The sequence below is a fragment of the Hyalella azteca genome, unplaced genomic scaffold, assembly GCF_000764305.2.
Source record: "Hyalella azteca isolate HAZT.00-mixed unplaced genomic scaffold, Hazt_2.0.2 contig3278, whole genome shotgun sequence".
Taxonomy (NCBI): Eukaryota; Metazoa; Arthropoda; class Malacostraca; order Amphipoda; family Hyalellidae; genus Hyalella; species Hyalella azteca.
In genome coordinates this window covers 46,586-64,426 of record NW_025933530.1, presented here as the reverse complement: position 1 = coordinate 64,426, position 17,841 = coordinate 46,586, and the positions used below count along the sequence as shown (strand labels likewise).

Genomic DNA, 17,841 nt, shown 5'->3' with positions numbered 1-17,841 from the left:
ATATTCAAATAGACTTACTTAATTTTAAAGCAAGAGCACGTGATCACGTCTCCATTTCACCACAAATCATGACCTCCGACTCGTCAGGTGGTGCGCGCGATCGGGTGATGGACGCGACGTTCTTTACGGGCTATCGCACGTGTGATGTCTCCAGCACCGAGGTTTTGGTGGCCGTCACCATCCCCTTCACCACACAGGTACTAGCACCATCTTAACTACCTTGGTAATGGCACCACCCTCACTACTTTGGTAATGGCACCATCTTCACTACCTTGGTAATGGCACCATCTTCACTACCTTGGTAATGGCACCACCTTCACTACCTTGGTACTAGCACCATCTTCACTACCTTGGTAATGGCACCACCTTCACTACCTTGCTACTAGCACGATCTTCACTACCTTGGTAATGGCACCACCAACACTATCTTGTATTGTCACCATCCGCACTACCTTATTGCTGGCATAAACTTCGCCACCAGAAACTGGCCAAGACTCTTCATTCTCGATTAAGAATCCAATTGCGCACTGTACTAAATTGCTGAGCATACATTGCAGATGCAATATCGTTAGGCAATTAGATCGGTCGTCTAATAATCCAATTTTTACGCTCATGCACGTATAACATGAAATGGACAATGAAATAATCTAATCAAAATATCAAGCCCAACGCGCAGCTAATAACGATATTTAATGTGCGTGAGGAAATGAAATAATTTACTTTTTCTGGTATAATATAGAATATTCCTAATCATTCAGGAAGAATATTTCCGCGGCTACAAGCAATCACGCCGTCGCGATGATGACATCGCCATCGTGAACGCGGCGCTGCTGGTGCGCATGCGCGGCGACCACGTGGCAACCGCAAACATAGCCTTTGGAGGCGTCGCTGCGACCACGCTGCAGGCGACACGCACCATGGAGGTACTGGGTTAGGTGCTGGGCAGGTGCTGGGGCAGGTACTGGACAGGTACTGGACCGGTATTGGACAGATGCTGGGCAGGTACTGGGCAGGTGCTGGACAGGAACTGCGCAGGGGCTTTACAGAGACTGGACTGGCCCAGTCCAGGCCAAGTCCCAGTCCACTGAACTTGACTGGGCTGGTGCTGAGCAGATGTTGGGCGGGTGCTTGGCAAGAACTGGGCTGAGACGTACTGGACAGGTAGCGGGCAGGTTCTGCTCTATCACACTTCACGTGCCTTGCAGCTTCTGGCACAGTACCGCCCTAGGTCTTGGTAGCACGTAATTAAGTTAGAAACTCCACATCCATGTTTTGCTTTATTATTTCACTACCGGAAAAAAAATTCAACAATAAGTTCAATACCACATACTTTTACTCCTCTCCGCTGTGCGGGTACTGTGCATGTGGGATTCACACGTAGACTTTAATTCCTTTTGTGGTTTGATTCTCTTTTCTCCTGCAGGCGATGGAGGGCCGTAGGTGGGATGAGCAGCTGCTGCAGGAGGTGACGTCATCCCTGCTGCAGGAGGTGCAGATAGCGCCCAGTGCCCCTGGGGGCATGACGGCTTATAGAGCTGCACTTGTGCCCAGGTAATAAACTTATTTATTTGAAGTAAATTTATCGACATAAATATTGTGAAGCGTCTCCCGATTCTTTTGAATTTCGGTCTCGTTTTCTCCCAGATTTCTCATTATCTGAAAATTGGACTACAATCCGATACATTGGGATCTCAAATCCCACCCCCCCCGTAAAACTATTAGGAACACGATCTCTGTGCCCTGAGTTCATCTTCGTCGTCAAATTACCACTTGAACTTTATTCCAGTTTCTTCTTCAAGTTCTACCTGCACGTACGCCACGAGCTGAGCAAGACCATGCCGAGTGTGGCACCCCTGGCACCGCACCATCAGGAGCTGCTGGGGTCCAACAAGCGGCCTCCTCACAGGGCAACTCATCTCTACGAGCAGGTCGGCTGCATAACTGTGCTCAGAAGTTGTTGTAGTTGTGGCAATTTGTGTGAGGTAATTGAGGGAGATAAAATAATGCAATAAGAATGGTAAATAGGGTTATTAAGGGATTCGATAAGGGAAATAAGCTATTTCGATTACCCTGCCAACAGTAGAGCGGCTACAGTGGAGAGTAGTTTAGTAAGTTTAGAAGGGATAGTGTCAGGGTAAGTGCTTCATGCTTACTCTGCCAGGCATTCTTTTGTATTGAAAATCTGTGAAGAGTATTCTTTCGGACAGATTTTGTAGGCTATTATGACTGCAAAGATAGGGGCTTTCCCATCACTTGCCTCATAAGTTTCAATACGGATCAACCTGCTGCCCTGCAGCAGGTAACTGGGGAGGCGACCTACGTGGACGACCTACCGCCTTACGTCAACGAGCTTTTCGGTGCCTTCGTCCTGTCCACCGAGGCTCGAGCCGACATCGTTTCAGTCGACGCCTCTGCGGCACTTGCGGTGGCCGGCGTCCACGCCTTCGTGTCCGCCAAAGACGTACCGGGTGAGAAAAAGTGGCACTTACTGCTGTAAATTGGGGGAGCAAGTAACGGGGAGTCCAAAGCTGCTTGAAATATCGCTAAAAACATTTGGCCAGTGAGACTCGTCACTATCAGAAGAGCAGCAGTCGTATTGTGGGGTATGAGGTGCTAGGCAGATATAGTCATAGTATCCGCTGTGTCTCATGGTTTTCACTGAAAACTTGGACGCACGAAAAATTGATGCGCATGCGTGCGAATATGCTTTCGTTTTTATCGGTCTATGTAATGAAAATGGTAGTTAAAAATATGTCCTCACAAAAAAATTTCGAGGTTAACCCTCCCACACCCAGCAGAGGTAAAAAATTATCCATTATTTTATTAGCAAAATTAATTAGCCTCTCTCTGGAATGATTGGGAAAGGAAAAATATATTCCTGCAACTCTGGACGATGTAGTAAAGAAAAAGTATACATCCGCCTATCTTTTTCTAGCAAATATAATTCATTTATGTTACGGTGCAATTGATGCAAGGATAGGCAGTTAATTATATATCCAATACTGATGCAATTGGTACCCTGTTCCACTGTACCGATGTACTTAGCAAGTATTCTGGCGCAGGCGAACGCAACGTGTGCGGCGAGATCGTGAAAGATGAAGAGGTCTTCGCTAGCAAGTCTGTCAAGTTCATCGGGCAACCCATCGGTCTGGTGGTGGCAGAGGACGAGCTCACTGCCAGACGAGCCGCCAGACTCGTTACTGTCCAGTACAGAGTGACAGAGCCGCCTGTCATCACGCTGCAGGTACGGAGTGTGGGAGTGTAGACTGACAGAGCCGCATGTCATCACGCTGCAGGTACGGAGTGTGGGAGTGTAGAGTGACAGAGCCGCCTGTCATCACGCTGCAGGTACGGAGTGTGGGAGTGTAGAGTGACAGAGCCGCCTGTCATCACGCTGCAGGTACGGAGCGTGTTGGTGCATTGTAACATTGTGGTATGTTAGTGCATAGTAACATTGTGGTCTGTTAGTGCAGAGCGATATTGTGGTCTGGTAGTGCAGAGTAACATTGTGGTCTGTTAGTGCAGAGTAACATTGTGATATTGTGGTCTGTCATCACGCTGCAGGTACGGAGTGTGAGAGTGCAGTGTAACATTGTGAGCTGTTAGTGCAAAGTAACATTGTGGTCTGTTGGTGAAGAGTAACATTGTGATCTGTTAGTGCAGAGTAACATTGTGGTCTGTTAGTGCAGAGCGATATTGTGGTCTGGTAGTGAAGAGTAACATTGTGGTCTGTTAGTGCAGAGTGATATTGTGGTCTGTTAGTGCAGAGTAACATTGTGGTCTGTTAGTGCAGAGTAATATTGTGGTCTGTTAGTGCAGAGTAACATTGTGATCTGTTAGTGCAGAGTAACATTGTGGTCTGTTAGTGCAGAGTAACATTGTAGTCTGTTAGTGCAGAGTAACATTGTGGTCTGTTAGTGCAGAGTAATATTGTGGTCTGTTAGTGCAGAGTAACATTGTGATATTGTGGTCTGTCATCACGCTGCAGGTACGGAGTGTGGGAGTGCAGAGTAACAGAGTAACAGTACATCGTATTAATAACAATTTAACTTATGTTCAATGCAAGCTACATGTCATGTTCATCGCAGCGTACTTTATGTTTAGCGCAACCTACATGTCATGTTCATCTCAGCGTACTTTATGTTTAACGCAACCAACATCATGTTCATCTCAGCGTACTTTATGTTTAACGTAACCTACATCATGTTCATCTCAGCGTACTTTATGTTTAACGCAACCAACATCATGTTCATCTCAGCGTACTTTATGTTTAACGTAACCTACATCATGTTCATCACAGCGTATTTTATGTTTAACGCAACCTATATGGTGTTGTTAGTTATCCATCATCTATATATCATCAGAGTGTCCGTTACGATTAACGCAACGTATATCATGTTCAGCACGGATCATTGCACGAAAATCATTGATCATGCCACGACCATCTCGCCTGCTGAGTTCGGAAATCGTGCTGCTATCCCTCGGGACTGCTGCATATTATTTTTCGCAACGGGGATGCGATGTATATTATTCTTCGTGCTGTATATATGCTGTATATTATTCTTCGCAAGATGTGTCACAATTAATGCGTTACTAAAGATTTGTGATAGTAGAGCCAATAGATTGGTTACAATAAATGGGGTACAATAATTAAGTAACATTAGATGTATTGCAATTTATTTCTTGCATTAGGTGAGTTACATGAATTTTGTTACATTAAATGTTCTAAAATGGAATTGCTACAACGGATGCGTAACAATAGATTGGAGTTTAGAAGTTTGATTGATGCTGTCTTCATTAATCTGTGGCTGAGTTGTGTCACTGCATTACATACCCTATTCTCTACGAGCTCGGAGATTTTGAAATTATAAAATAAATTTGGGCCTTGCAAACCATCCTCTGCATATTTTTACATAATACGATTTTTAATCAAATTATTTCTTCGTGATATTCGTAAACTCAGAAAAGATGGTTGCTCGTGTTTTCTGCTGCAAAGAACAACTTGATTCCTTTTTTTTTGTAAGTGTCTGGAGTAAAATAATTTGTCTCATCTATCGACAACTCAACTTCTACTCAGTTGCTTGTTTGAATTTGAACAATATTTTCATACGACATTTTTATTTATGTTTTAATTTCCCTAATTGAACTTTGTTTGACATCGTTGCAGCTCCTGTCTATCTCCTCATTATATTTTCATGGCTTTTCTCGAAATTATATTGCAATTCATTAGTATGAATACGTTTACCATATCAGAGTATTTCACTAGTTATATATTGAGTTCTGTTTTTTGTGCGTATTTTCTTTGTACGGCTCACTATAACATAACATAGTGATTTCGGCGCTGAAGAATACGCCTGATGTAGCCTTTCGCCGATTCTTGTACTTTTCGTGACTTGTCCAAAGGAGATATAAAAAACGTCCTTCGACCGGATCTTTTCCAAACTGACGGTAGTTTCTAATAGCTACTAGACGCAGAGAAAGTTCGCACCACACTGATTCTCTGGCTGAATGATGCTCTGCAGATAACTGAACTTGCTGGGCCCCAAAAGAATTCAAACTCACAGAGCTACAAATCTACTGCACTGCTCCTCATTTAAGTTATGAAAACAATAAAAGCTTGGCAACTGAAATTTAACAGGTACAATTTTCCCCGTGATTTTTAGAGAGTGTTTCTGTAATATCAATAGTGTCTATACACTTGTTTGCGATCACAGTTAACAGTTCACTTTTTTGTTCAAACGGAGAACATTTTAAAACTTTTTGTGCACTCTCACTTTGATGTATGCGGTTACTTCCTAAATCATTTACAGGCATGGATCTACGGACATCATTCCTACTAATAACTTGTCGTTCTGCTCCTCTGACTGACCGTGAGCGGCCGGTGTTGTCTTAACAGCTTGGAAGTGATTGACGTGATTTTCCGTGCTTTTTCGTCTGATTTTCTCTTGCCATTTCTCGCGAAAAATCACCATCTCTACAACGATGGAATCGTTCTTTATAGAAACGAACTTGTACTCAGCTGATTCTCCAAGCTGATCAGCTGCCTTCAGCGCGCTTCAGACCTGAGCAGGATCCTTTACAGTCAGCAACAGAGGTCTGCAAGTGTTGGCAGCAGCATCATTCGAGCGTAGCCTCTTATACGATGTAATATCAACCGGTGTGCTCAGTGCTTTGCTACAACAGTCTGCGATAAATGCAGTGTCAGCCATCATTCGGTCCTGCGTATCAGATGCGGTACTTTCGTGAATAACAAACCACACAAGGTTGGATTTCTTACGTTCTCTATCAAGTAATTCACGGGAATTTTCGCTAATGGCTTCAGATAAATCAGCTATCTCGTTCTTTACTTACATTTTTTCTGTATTTTTCATCTAAGCTTTCACTTCAGTCAGCTCAATGCATAGCGAGCTCAATTTATCACCCCAGCGAGCGCACCATCTCACTCAAGGAGTTTTGTTTACTACATCATTCAATGATTTCGACTCATTGCCGTGCTCTCCCACGACTCCTCACTTTTTCGAGCACCAAGAATTAGTTTTTCTCCGTCACGGCAAAACCAATGAAGTAATTTAGTTGTATGGAGAAGTGAACACTCCTTAGAGCTCAACTTCAAACTGCTGATAAAAATGAGATCTTCGCCACGTTCACAGATGACCGTCTGAACAACTTTGCTCAGAGAGATCTTTTTGCAGTAGTTGCAAACTTTCATCTCTAGCTAAGCTGATTTTGTTTTATTTTTTTTCCAGAGGACCTAGAGGTCGCAGAGGGCTTCTCGACTAACTTTTTATTTTTTATCCAGCCATTATAAAATGCACGAAGTAGAGCTCATGAACGGAGAAAAGGACGGAGACAAACTTCAAAATTGAGTTGAATTTAGTATAGTTAAAGTTTCCTGAGTATAGTTAAAGTGCCCTCTAAAATTTCGACTCTGGTGGAGCAGCCGAGGTTAATAGCTGCAGCTGGTGAGGGAAAGACAGGGTGCCCTGGGGGAATGAAGGGCTCGACGCGACAGGCGGGTAGAAGGAGGAAGGGGTAGGGTATAGGTAGACGGTGGGACAGAACATAGGTGACAGAGCGTAGAGCACTGTGCGTACAGCACTGTGCCCTTTCTCACAAGCTTACTCTCGTTTCGTCATAAGAAGAAATAGGGAAACACTTTTTAGTCACTTCCAATCTCTATTCACATTCTCTTCCACTGACTTCTCTTAAGTCTTTTTACTGAAAGGCTTCAGCACAAAAAGCATAAATAGAACTAGACCGGCATAGTGCAAAGGTCAGTTCTGAGCCCGTGCAACACGCACGTCCGCACTGTCACACAGCTCAACCGCGACTATAATACGCTTCAAAATATTATTTATTTTCATGCCAATGTCTTTTCAACGCGTATGGGGAAAAAGTTGCACTTGCTTTTGCTGAATGGAAGTTTAAGGCAGCCTTGCCCCCAGGAAGCAATCGCTGCCAAGACGTGGCTACCGCCATTCAGCATCACGTGTGGCAACGTCGACGCGGCCCATGCCACCGCAGACCACACACTCACTGGGGAGATCCACTTAGGGGGCCAGGAGCACTTCTACCTCGAGTCCAACGCTCACCTCGCTGTGCCGGAGGAGTGTGGAGCCATGCGAGTGTTCAGGTAATAGAAAATGAAGCGATCATCTTATAATTTTTATTCATTGTTGCAGTTATGCACTGTTCGAAAAAACGCCGTAAAAAGGTTTGACCAATAATTCATTCGCCGGTCGGCCCAGGCAATAAAATATCTTGTCGGCGTTCTTTTTCCAACTCAGCACAAGAATCCCGTATAAAATTTAGATAAAACATGGAAACGGTTTTCATTCATGTGATGGCGCCACTATAATGCATGTAAGACTGATTTTTCTCCGTTATTTCGACCAGTGTGATAGCGAGATCTCATTGTTTATTCAATTCATTACTGTCTTTGTTTTTTTTATTATTTTGAAGTATTCAACTCGCCAATGCTAAAACACTAAATTTTTAATAGCGATTGAAGTAACTTTCTTTGAATTGAAAATTCTTCAGTTGAATGATTTTGAAAATGAAACATTTGTACAAATTTTTCATTGTGTCATTTTATGTGGCTATCAATTGGAGATATTGGACGGGATGGAAGATTGTACTTCCATTACATTTTCCGTTTTTGCCTGAGACTCACTTTCGTTTCTCGCGAAAATATGAAATATAGTTTATCTAGTTGCAACTGCGCTAACGTAATATTTAATAAGTAACGAGGCATTTTTTCATTCCGATCAACAGCTTAGGTACAATTCAATCTATTGGCGACTACGAAACGAAAATGAATTTACGTTACCTGTTTTCCTACTATTTGCCTCTTATTAACGAACCAATGTTGAAATAACAAATGCGTGAGAATCCTACGCGCAGTCTGTGAAGTTTGCTGCGGGTCACTTGCTCTGTCAGTAGGTACGGTCGCCGACAATAGAACACAATATCCTCGATCTCTTCTTTACTAATAATGAAAGAATGGTGGTTGACGGTCGGGTTGAAGAAACCTCACTGCCTGACCATCGCTTAGTGATGGTGAAAACGACAATTGGAATTGAAAACCTGCCCAGGTCTATACCCCAAGAGGGACTAGCAGGACTTAACTTCCACAATCGAAGAACGGATTGGGTGTCAATTTGGAATGAAATTAACGAAATCGATTGGAGAGTGGAGTCCCACGAGATGAAAGCTGAGGAAATCTACACAAAACTGTGTGATAAACTAGCACAGGTATGTGTGCATCATATCCCGAAAAAAACAGGCCCTAAAGTCCGCATCATTCCGAGAGACCGACGAATCCTCATGAGAAAACGCAAGCGATTAAATAAACAAAAGCTGAATCCACTGGTGATATGAGGAGACAGGCGCTGGTAGATTTGCACAAGGAAAGTGAACTCAGGCTGCAGGATTCGCACAGGATGGAAAAACAAGCCGCGGAAGAGCGAGTGGTTGCGGTCATCAAAGAGAACCCCAAGTATTTTTTTAAATACGCTCAGTCCAAGGCTAAAATAAAGACGCCAGTAGACCCGCTTAAGGATAACGAAGTCATTGTCGGAGATGACCCTGGCATGTGTGAGTTACTAGGATCACAGTTTGAATCAGTGTTCAGTATCCCCCGCTACTCAAGGGAGGAGAGTGAAATTGAAGTTCTCCAGGAGCTGCCAGGCAGTAGAGGGTTGGAGAACATTGAGTTTGGACCAGAAGACATGGAAATAAGTATCAAAGAACTGGCGATGTTTTCAGCGCCAGGATCCGACGGAATTCCGGCAGTGCTGTTGAAGAAGTGTGTTGGAGCACTGAAGGCTCCGCTCACAATGCTCTGGAAAGCCTCGATAACGGAGGGAATTATCCCTGAGGGTCTCAAAGTAGGACTGATAACGTTAATCCACATAAGAGGTCAGAGGGACAGACCCCAAAATTACAGACCTGTGACCTTGACCTCACATGTGATCAAGGTTTTTGAGAGGGTAGTGGTCAGGAGGCTTGTTCGGTATATGGAAGAGGCTGACCTGTACAATAACGGACAACATGGTTTCCGGCGTAATTGTTCCTGTTTGTCGCAGTTACTGGAGCACCATCTCCGTCTTGTGGCCCAGCAGGAGGGGAAAGCTGGCGTGGACATGGTATACCTAGGCTTTGCTAAAAAATTTGACAAAGTTAACCATATGGTGCTCTCATGAGGTGAGTACAAACTGTCGCAATTGGAAACTCGAAATCGAGAGCAGCGAAGGTGAAAAGCGGAGTTCTGCAGGGCTCAGTGCTTGGACCGATCCTCTTCATCATTCATTTTGCCAGTATTGTCTCAGAACTTACCCACGCATCTACATCGTCATTTGCGGACGATACAAGAGTGCTGTGTAGATCACAGATGAACTAGACTGCGAGAGGTTACAGGATGACCTATCGTCAATCTACGATTGGGCCCTAGTGAATAATATGCAGTTCAATGGCACCAAGTTCGAAGTAATGAGATCCAAGAGTCCGCACAGAGATAGGGATGCCACATCGCTACTTGGCATCAGATGGCACAGAAATTGAGGAGAAGCAACTAGTTCGAGATCTCGGAGTGTTGATAAGTACTGAAGTCACGTTTGATGCCCATATCCAGGAAATAGTCACGCGCAGCCGGCATCGGATGGGGTGGATATGGCGGACATTTCGAACAAGAGAAGCAGCACCAACGATTACACTCTTCAGTGCCCTCGTGCTCCCCAATTTTGAGTATTGCTGCCAAATTTGGTCGCCACTCAAGGCGAGTGCAGTGCGGAAATTAGAGGCAGTGCAGTGGACCTTCACGTACAGGATCAGCTGCATGTAGGAGCTGAACCTGAACTACTGGGAAAGGCTGAAACATCTGGACTGTACTCACTGGAAAGAAGAGAGAGGTATATCATACTGTACACTTGGGAGATGATAACCGGACTGGCTCCCAACCTAGAGAGTGAGATCTCCAGAATAGTGATACGTTACCACGAAAGGAGAGGGAGACTGTGCAAGGTTCCCCCATTTATTAACAGAGCCGCGCCATAGTACAGACTCTTCGTGAGGGATCACTGTCCGTTGTAGGAACGAGGCACTTTAATGCCCTGCCAAAAACGTGTCATTTCAATTATCCAGAAGTTGATAAAATCAGTCGACGCGTGAAAATTTCTAATTTTCATACGAGTTAACTTCGAGCGAGTTTTAACCTGCATATAGGAGTTTGTAGGCGTTTGAGCTGAGAGGAGGGGAGTTCACCCTTGCAACTTTCAAGAGAATACTGAACAATTGGTTGAGAAAGATCCCGGATTGCCCAGTAATGGGAAACTACCCTCAGTAAGTGACAAGCAACAGCATCTTGCATCAGCTGGACCAAAGGAGTGCAAATATACGGAATACGTCCAACGTTGCATCCGGGACCCGAAGGCGGGGTGACCTGCCTAGCGCCGACTCGGAGACGGAGGACGACGAAGGCGGCGCATCAGCGTGACCGGGGACTAGGAAGTCCCGAACTCATCATAAGGTCACAAGGTAAGATCTAACCATTTGTCAAAACCAGTCCCATGTTATTATGTCCGCTCGTTAGGACTTGATCTCCGAGATGCTTCCTTCTGGGCAGTTCGACGCAGTGCCCAGGCGCATCTCAGGCGCGGGTGGCGCGTGCGCTGGGGGTACCGGCCAACAAAGTGGTGGTCGTGACCAAGCGACTTGGCGGAGGTTTTGGCGGCAAGGAGTCGCGCTCTGTCGTGGCGTCAGTGCCCGTCGCAGTCGCCGCAAGCGTGTAAGAGTTTCATCAAAAGTTTTAGTATTGGAATTGTATTACTGTCTTATTATTATCAGTTAAAAGAATATTATAATTGACTCACATTCATTTGGTCCAGCTCGGCGGCCAAAATACAAGTCGTTGAGTTCAGTGATTACATTGGAAGGCTTGCGGCCAGGGTGGAAAACGTTGAAATGTTGGGTTTGTTCAGGTTTTGGATCATGATCTGTGCTATTGAATAACTGCTTGGGCCCTGTTCATCGAGTGCCTTCAGAGGTACCCAGCTACATAGTGTTGCTTCTATATGCATAAAGTACTTCAAAAAGGCCAATCTATTGGTTGGCTGTGGGAAGAGTATCCGTAGGATGCCATTGAACGATTGGTTAACACCGCTTGTCTTCACAGCCTACCAGCACCACTCTCCTTACAGAGCTTTTTCAACAGGACGAAGCACCCCGTTCGTGTGGTGCTGGAGCGTGCGGAAGATATGCTGCTGACGGGGGCTCGTCACCCCTTCCTTGGGAGGTGGCAGGCGAGCTTCACTTCGTCTGGGGTGCTGGTGGCTGTTGAAACGGACCTCTTCTCAAACGCCGGCTGCTCCGTGGACCTCTCCCGCGCAGTCATGGAGCGCGCGTTGCTGTCGTCTGACAACGCTTACTGGTAGGAGGAACGATGTCCATGGTGTTGTGGAGCGATTCAAATAGTAAAGATTGGAAGAGAACAAGAGGTGGTGCAAAGTGGCCAGAAGGAGGGAGAAATAGAAAAGACAGTAGGAAATGAGAAATGTGCACAGCGCATAACTGGGTAGGTGTAGTGTAGGTGAATAGAGTTTGAGGGGGGACTCTCTAGGGCTGTGGATGATTTACACGAAGGGAGTGATGAGGGGAGAAATTTTTTTACCGCTTTCTTATTATTTTTATTTTTTAAGAAGAATAATATGATGGTGAGGTGACGTTGGTGATGATGAAGAAGATGGTGGGTGAGTCGCTCATGACAAAACTCAGGATTTTGCTTTGTGGAGTCCATTGTTGCGTTTATACTCACTGGGCTGAAGCTTACTGATATCATGGGTGTCGCTTACTGCTAGGACAAGCGATGCTCACTAGCTTGTGGCGCCGTCTTGTATTATTGGCGTCACCAACAGGTATGATTGTCTTTGCCTACTGGTAATAGGAGCGAAAATCCTGGTGCGAGTGGCGGTGGTGGAAATGAGTGGCATCAACTGGTGTTTGAATGTGCCTCCTCATGTACCTCCTGTCCGTGTTGCAGGTGCAGCACGTGTCAATTTTAGAAAGTGTTACCTTTTGAGTATTGATCAATACGGTGCACGTTTAGACCGCTGCCATCGAAGCGCACTGACATCAAATAATTGATTTGTTTTCTTGACTATTAATAAAAATGGCTTCAAACTCAATGAACTTGGATTGTTGCGAGTAATAAACGCTACAGAAGCACACTTGGTTCACCGCAGCTGTCCCAACACGCGGGTCACCGGGTACGTGTGCCTCACAAACCTGCCTTCGAACACCGCCTTCAGGGGCTTCGGCGCCCCCCAGGCCATGCTGGTCAGGGAGGATATCATGGTTGCCGTGGCCGCCTACCTGTGCTTGCCGGAGGAACTGGTGAATTATTATTCATAAATCAATTTCCAGTTGCTTATTACTCCATAAAACTTGAGATAATTCTCTGTATGCATTGCAATATTAAAGTCTCACAAGATCTTTTTGTTCAAATCTTCAACAGGTGGCTCACATCAGTATTTATTGTGAATGATGGTAGGTATTTCGAATGATAATTCGGTAACGTTTTTTTAGTGAACTGAGAAACTTGACTGGGCACGTTAACAAAGAGACAGTTGGCAGCTGGTCTACAGTAGTGGGATTGCGTAGGCTAGGGGCAGCAGGTGTTGGCCGTATCCCTTACCTCGATCAGTAATTACTTGGTTACCTACTGCAGCGGGCCAGCCTTGGCCTCGCTATTAGTTTTCTTCAGCCGCCGCACCTCATAACAAAGACTGAAGAGAAAAAGTATTCGTAGGTAGTTTTCTCGGGAAGCGGCGGATTGCTAGCAGGCAGCCTACCTTTGCCTGACTTACCACACTTTTTAATGACTGTAAATATCTGTATATAATGTCCATATAATGTCTGTATTTATAAACCTATGTGCATTTAGTGATAGTCCAATGTCGTGGATGCGGGTCCGCCATGAAACTTAAATATATCTTGTGGCCTTTGAAAATTTGCTGATTCAGATTTTGATTCATTCTCGTACGTTAGGGCCCGCTTGCAGAGCCCAGTAACTTTGTGTATGGAGCGTAGTTATCCCGCTACACTACCTCCCCGTATCAAAATTAGCCTAACATTTAGGGCGTCTTTATTTATCTGTCACCTAAGTCTCTGATCCCTGCGAGCAAAGGTGGATCGAGTAAAATATATAGAATTATTAGGTTGCGACCCAAATACTACCTCCTGGCATAATTAATGATCTCTTAAACGTTTAATTGATAATTTGTTTATGAATATCGTGGAAAAGTGTGGAAGAATCCGTGGTTTGTGAAGGGTTGGGAGAAATAATTGTCAAGACATCATTCGGTGCGACCAAGTGGCACTATAATGGGTTCCAGTCGAATTATTGGAATGACAAGAAAATGAATGCAAAAAAAATATTAAAGAAACAAACCAATTAATAATAATGAGCTGAACCTGAAGCATCAGTCTTCATTTAATTCGCCTCCATCGTAATGCGTGATATAAATTTCAAATTCAGGTACGGGAGCGCAACCTGTACAAAGATGGCGACCGCACGCACTTCCGCCAGCTGATTGAGAACTGCACTGTGGCGCGTTGCTGGCGCGACGTGCAGCTGCAGGCACAGTACGCGCGCAGGAGGGAGGAAGCGCAGCAGTTCAACAGGTACACGTGCAGCTGCAGGCGCAGTACGCGCGCAGGAGGAGGAGGCGCAGCAGTTCAACAGGTACACGTGCAGCTGCAGGCGCAGTACGCGCGCAGGAGGGAGGAAGCGCAGCAGTTCAACAGGTACACGTGCAGCTGCAGGCGCAGTACGCGCGCAGGAGGGAGGAGGCGCAGCAGTTCAACAGGTACACGTGCAGCTGTAGACCCTTCCCTGAAAATTATTCTAGGATTAAAATATTTCGTGAGAATTTCTACATTAATTTTTTTCGTTTTATTCGTAGCTGCCTTCAACTTTATGTATATCTTTCACTCACATTTATCTTTTCACATGCACTCATTCTCTAGATTTAAGGAGCATTATCAAGTTTATACAAATAGTTATTTCTGCAATTTTCTGCAATTCAAGACCTCAACTTTCGACTTAATTTTTTTATACGCCATCGCTTTTAGACGCATCTGTTTTTATTTATTATATTTATTCATCATTTTAGCAGCCGTTTCATTCGCGTGTCAAAGTGAACATATTTGATTACCCGAACCTGCTGTGATGAATTTGAAATGAATCCCCGAAGTTTGTAAGTTACAATTGGAATCTCATTTGCACCTTATGTTTGATTTTCCATGCAGCGTTTGGAAAGTGGTCATAAAGTTCAGGTAGTCGAAGTCATTCATGAGATTCGCCTCATAATTTCAGAAATTTCCCCGATGAGCGCCGAGTCTTGTTCAAATTTGATGTCACAGTCATTGTGTCAAATAACCATGAGTTATATCCCGAAGTTTTGATTTCAGATAACCACCGTAATTTCAAGCCCCAGCCGCGGTATGTTAAAGTGTGAATGTTTTTTTATGCCGCAGTCCTGGTATGCTTAACCATTCGAGTGTTTTATACCCGGGCTTCGGTAACAGATAGCGGTAGTATGTTCGATGCCACAGTCGAGGTCTAGAGCAACCCTTTGTCTAATATGCAGCACTCCGTCGTGATGTTTATCCCGCAGTCTATCTGTCTCATTGCTATATGTACACATTTCTCACCAAAAACTAGTTTCTAACGAGATTGCTTGCATGTGGAGTGAAAATTCCGAATACTATCAGTTCCGATGAAGGTGTTGTGGAATTAATGAGGGGACACAGGCTTGTTTTTTGTTCCCCAGAACCCACGTTCACAAGAAGCGAGGCCTCGCCGTTGTGCCCGTCAAGTACGGAATCGCTTTCATTCCCTTGGCCCTCAACCAGGCTGGGGCTCTCGTGATGGTTTACAAGGACGGCTCAGTTCTACTCACCCACGGGGGTACAGAGATGGGCCAAGGGCTGCACACCAAAATGATTCAAGTTGGTGTATAATTCTTCCCAAATTAAAAACTTTAGCGACATGTTTTAACTATGTATAAGACAATTGGTTTTAATGTTTCTATGTGCACTATTATTAATTGATGGTAAATGGCAGTGTTGCCAGATGGGCCTTTTTCAGGCCAAATTTCGCAAATGTGGCCTTTTTTTTAAATGCATTGGCCTGAAAAATTTCATTTGGCCTTTTTGTCCGTTTTGGGCCTTTTTTATTCAAAATGTAACACTCGGCATTTTATGATAATTTGGTCCTTCAATTTTACCCAAGACGAGTGCATCCAAATTCAGTTTTGCCGAAGACGAGTACACTCAAATTTTGACACGAAACTGTGTCAACACTTCGGTTTAGGTGGCAACACTAGCGAGTGCCGCCTAATCTGGGTAACACTTTGGTTGAACCATGGGACTATATCCAATTGCCGACTCGTATTAATTAAGAACCATGGACGGCAGAGCTGACAGAGCGTATAATCGAGTATAGTTTTCACTACTAAAGAGCAGTACATTTAGCACTATTTTTTGAGGTTACAGCACAGCTTCTCGATATATTCAGCCTTCTGGTGTAACCGTGAGTCACTTCAAGATATCACTTTGAACAAATAAACTTTATTTCCTATGCAAGTAATGATAGGCAATATATTATTTTTCTGCGCATTCAAAAGTTGTGATAAATTTATAGGATTGCCTTAATATTTATATTAGTCTTGCTATATATACCACATCATCTCTATACCGCAGAAATGAGTTTAAATTTTTTCATCTTCCGAGTATAAATATTCTACCGTCAATGCCAACATGTCAAAAACTTCGCCATCCGCGGCCTGGTGGTGCACGGCAGGTTCTATGCGAGGCCGAAGGAAGACAAAGCCGAGTGGTTCACGGCTGATTGGTGGATGTCGGGAGATATCCAAGGCGTTCGATTCAGGGCTTATTGGTGCACAAAATTGGTAGTGCACGGCTGCGCTCCCCGCCACACATCACTTATTTCGCCTACCATTTAACTATCTATTTTGTTAGCAAAATAGCAAAACTGAGCCCAAACTCTCTACCTTAAATTTAAAAAATTTCTATTAATTCCAAATGGGGCCTTTTTGGGCCTTTTTTGTGAGTCAAATTGACCTTTTTCTCTTGGCTCCATCTGGCAACCCTGGTAAATGGCTAGTGTAATAACAATGAAAACGTACGGCATTCACATTCACTACCCAAAAACAGTTTGGCCATTTAAAAGTTCTCTGCTAGCTGATCCCAGCAAATAAATATGAAAATTTTATAAACAGGAACAATTCCTTATTTTCGGTATCACCCAAATCGATCCATGAGCAATGAAGAGATTTATGGACCTATACACTGAGTATTCAGTGAATTTATTTATGTTCCTGATTAACTTTTTTTAATTGAAAATAGCTCAACAGATTGAATGTGCACCTAACTTGTATATTTGTCTGCGCATGTTGCTTTGTACTAAAGGCAGCTTGCGTAGATTCGATATCGTATTACCGTACGTGTTAATTTAAATAAATTTATCTCCTATGACTTCAATAGTTCATGGTGACGCGGTCTGTGTTGTATTGATACGGCCAAACAAGAGATGGTTTCTAGCAATCACAGGATTGTTTGAACTAGTTCCTTTGAATAGTTTATTTCATCTCGTTTCACAACAGAGCATATTCCCTAAACCAAATATCGTTTTGTTTCTTTATTACAATTTTACTATTTACCGACAAATAAAGGAATTTCCGGTTCAAAAACGATTTATATTCACTGCTTAAAATTTTTAAGCAATCATTCTTCCAATTATTTTTTTTATGAAGCTGAATGGAAAAGTCTGTGTAGCTGAATTGTGTAAAGTCTGCCCTTCCTTTTGCCCGGGGTTGGTAATGCAATTTTTTTCTAATCAAATTTATGAATGTGACTCGTAATTTGATGAGGTGGCATCGCGAGCGCTTCGCATCCCGGCCGCCAAGATTCACATCGCGGACACCGCCACCGATAAGGTCCCCAACGCCTCTCCCACCGCCGCCTCAGCCTCTTCTGACCTCAACGGGGAGGCCGTCTTGGTAAGTGGTAGTTGGGCATCAATAACGGCTAACGTGTTACAAGAAAACCTAAAGGGGAGGGCGTCTTGGTAAGTGGTAGTTGGGCATCAGTAACGGCTAACGTGTTACAAGAAAACCTCAAGGGGAGGGCGTCTTGGTAAGTTGTAGTTAGGCATCAACACCGGTTAACATGTCACCAGAAAACCTCAACGGGGAGGCCGTCTTGTTAAGTGGTAGTTGGGCATCAATAACGGCTAACGTGTTACAAGAAAACCTCAACGGT

At 44.1% G+C, this 17,841-nt stretch overlaps 1 protein-coding gene across 1 annotated transcript in view; it reads left to right on the top strand.

Moving 5' to 3' along the window:
* The window catches only part of LOC108666840 (xanthine dehydrogenase/oxidase-like), a 31,033-nt gene that overhangs the window by 9,156 nt on the left and 4,036 nt on the right, over window positions 1–17,841 (top strand). Inside the window, exons 10-23 of the mRNA XM_047879526.1 lie at window positions 88–197; window positions 759–923; window positions 1,424–1,551; window positions 1,787–1,953; window positions 2,208–2,468; window positions 3,063–3,244; window positions 7,446–7,633; window positions 11,123–11,284; window positions 11,711–11,926; window positions 12,738–12,888; window positions 14,033–14,170; window positions 14,203–14,363; window positions 15,330–15,507; window positions 17,451–17,579. Of these exons, the coding sequence (XP_047735482.1) occupies window positions 88–197; window positions 759–923; window positions 1,424–1,551; window positions 1,787–1,953; window positions 2,208–2,468; window positions 3,063–3,244; window positions 7,446–7,633; window positions 11,123–11,284; window positions 11,711–11,926; window positions 12,738–12,888; window positions 14,033–14,170; window positions 14,203–14,363; window positions 15,330–15,507; window positions 17,451–17,579 (2,336 nt within the window). The remainder of the gene's footprint in view (window positions 1–87; window positions 198–758; window positions 924–1,423; window positions 1,552–1,786; window positions 1,954–2,207; window positions 2,469–3,062; window positions 3,245–7,445; window positions 7,634–11,122; window positions 11,285–11,710; window positions 11,927–12,737; window positions 12,889–14,032; window positions 14,171–14,202; window positions 14,364–15,329; window positions 15,508–17,450; window positions 17,580–17,841) is intronic.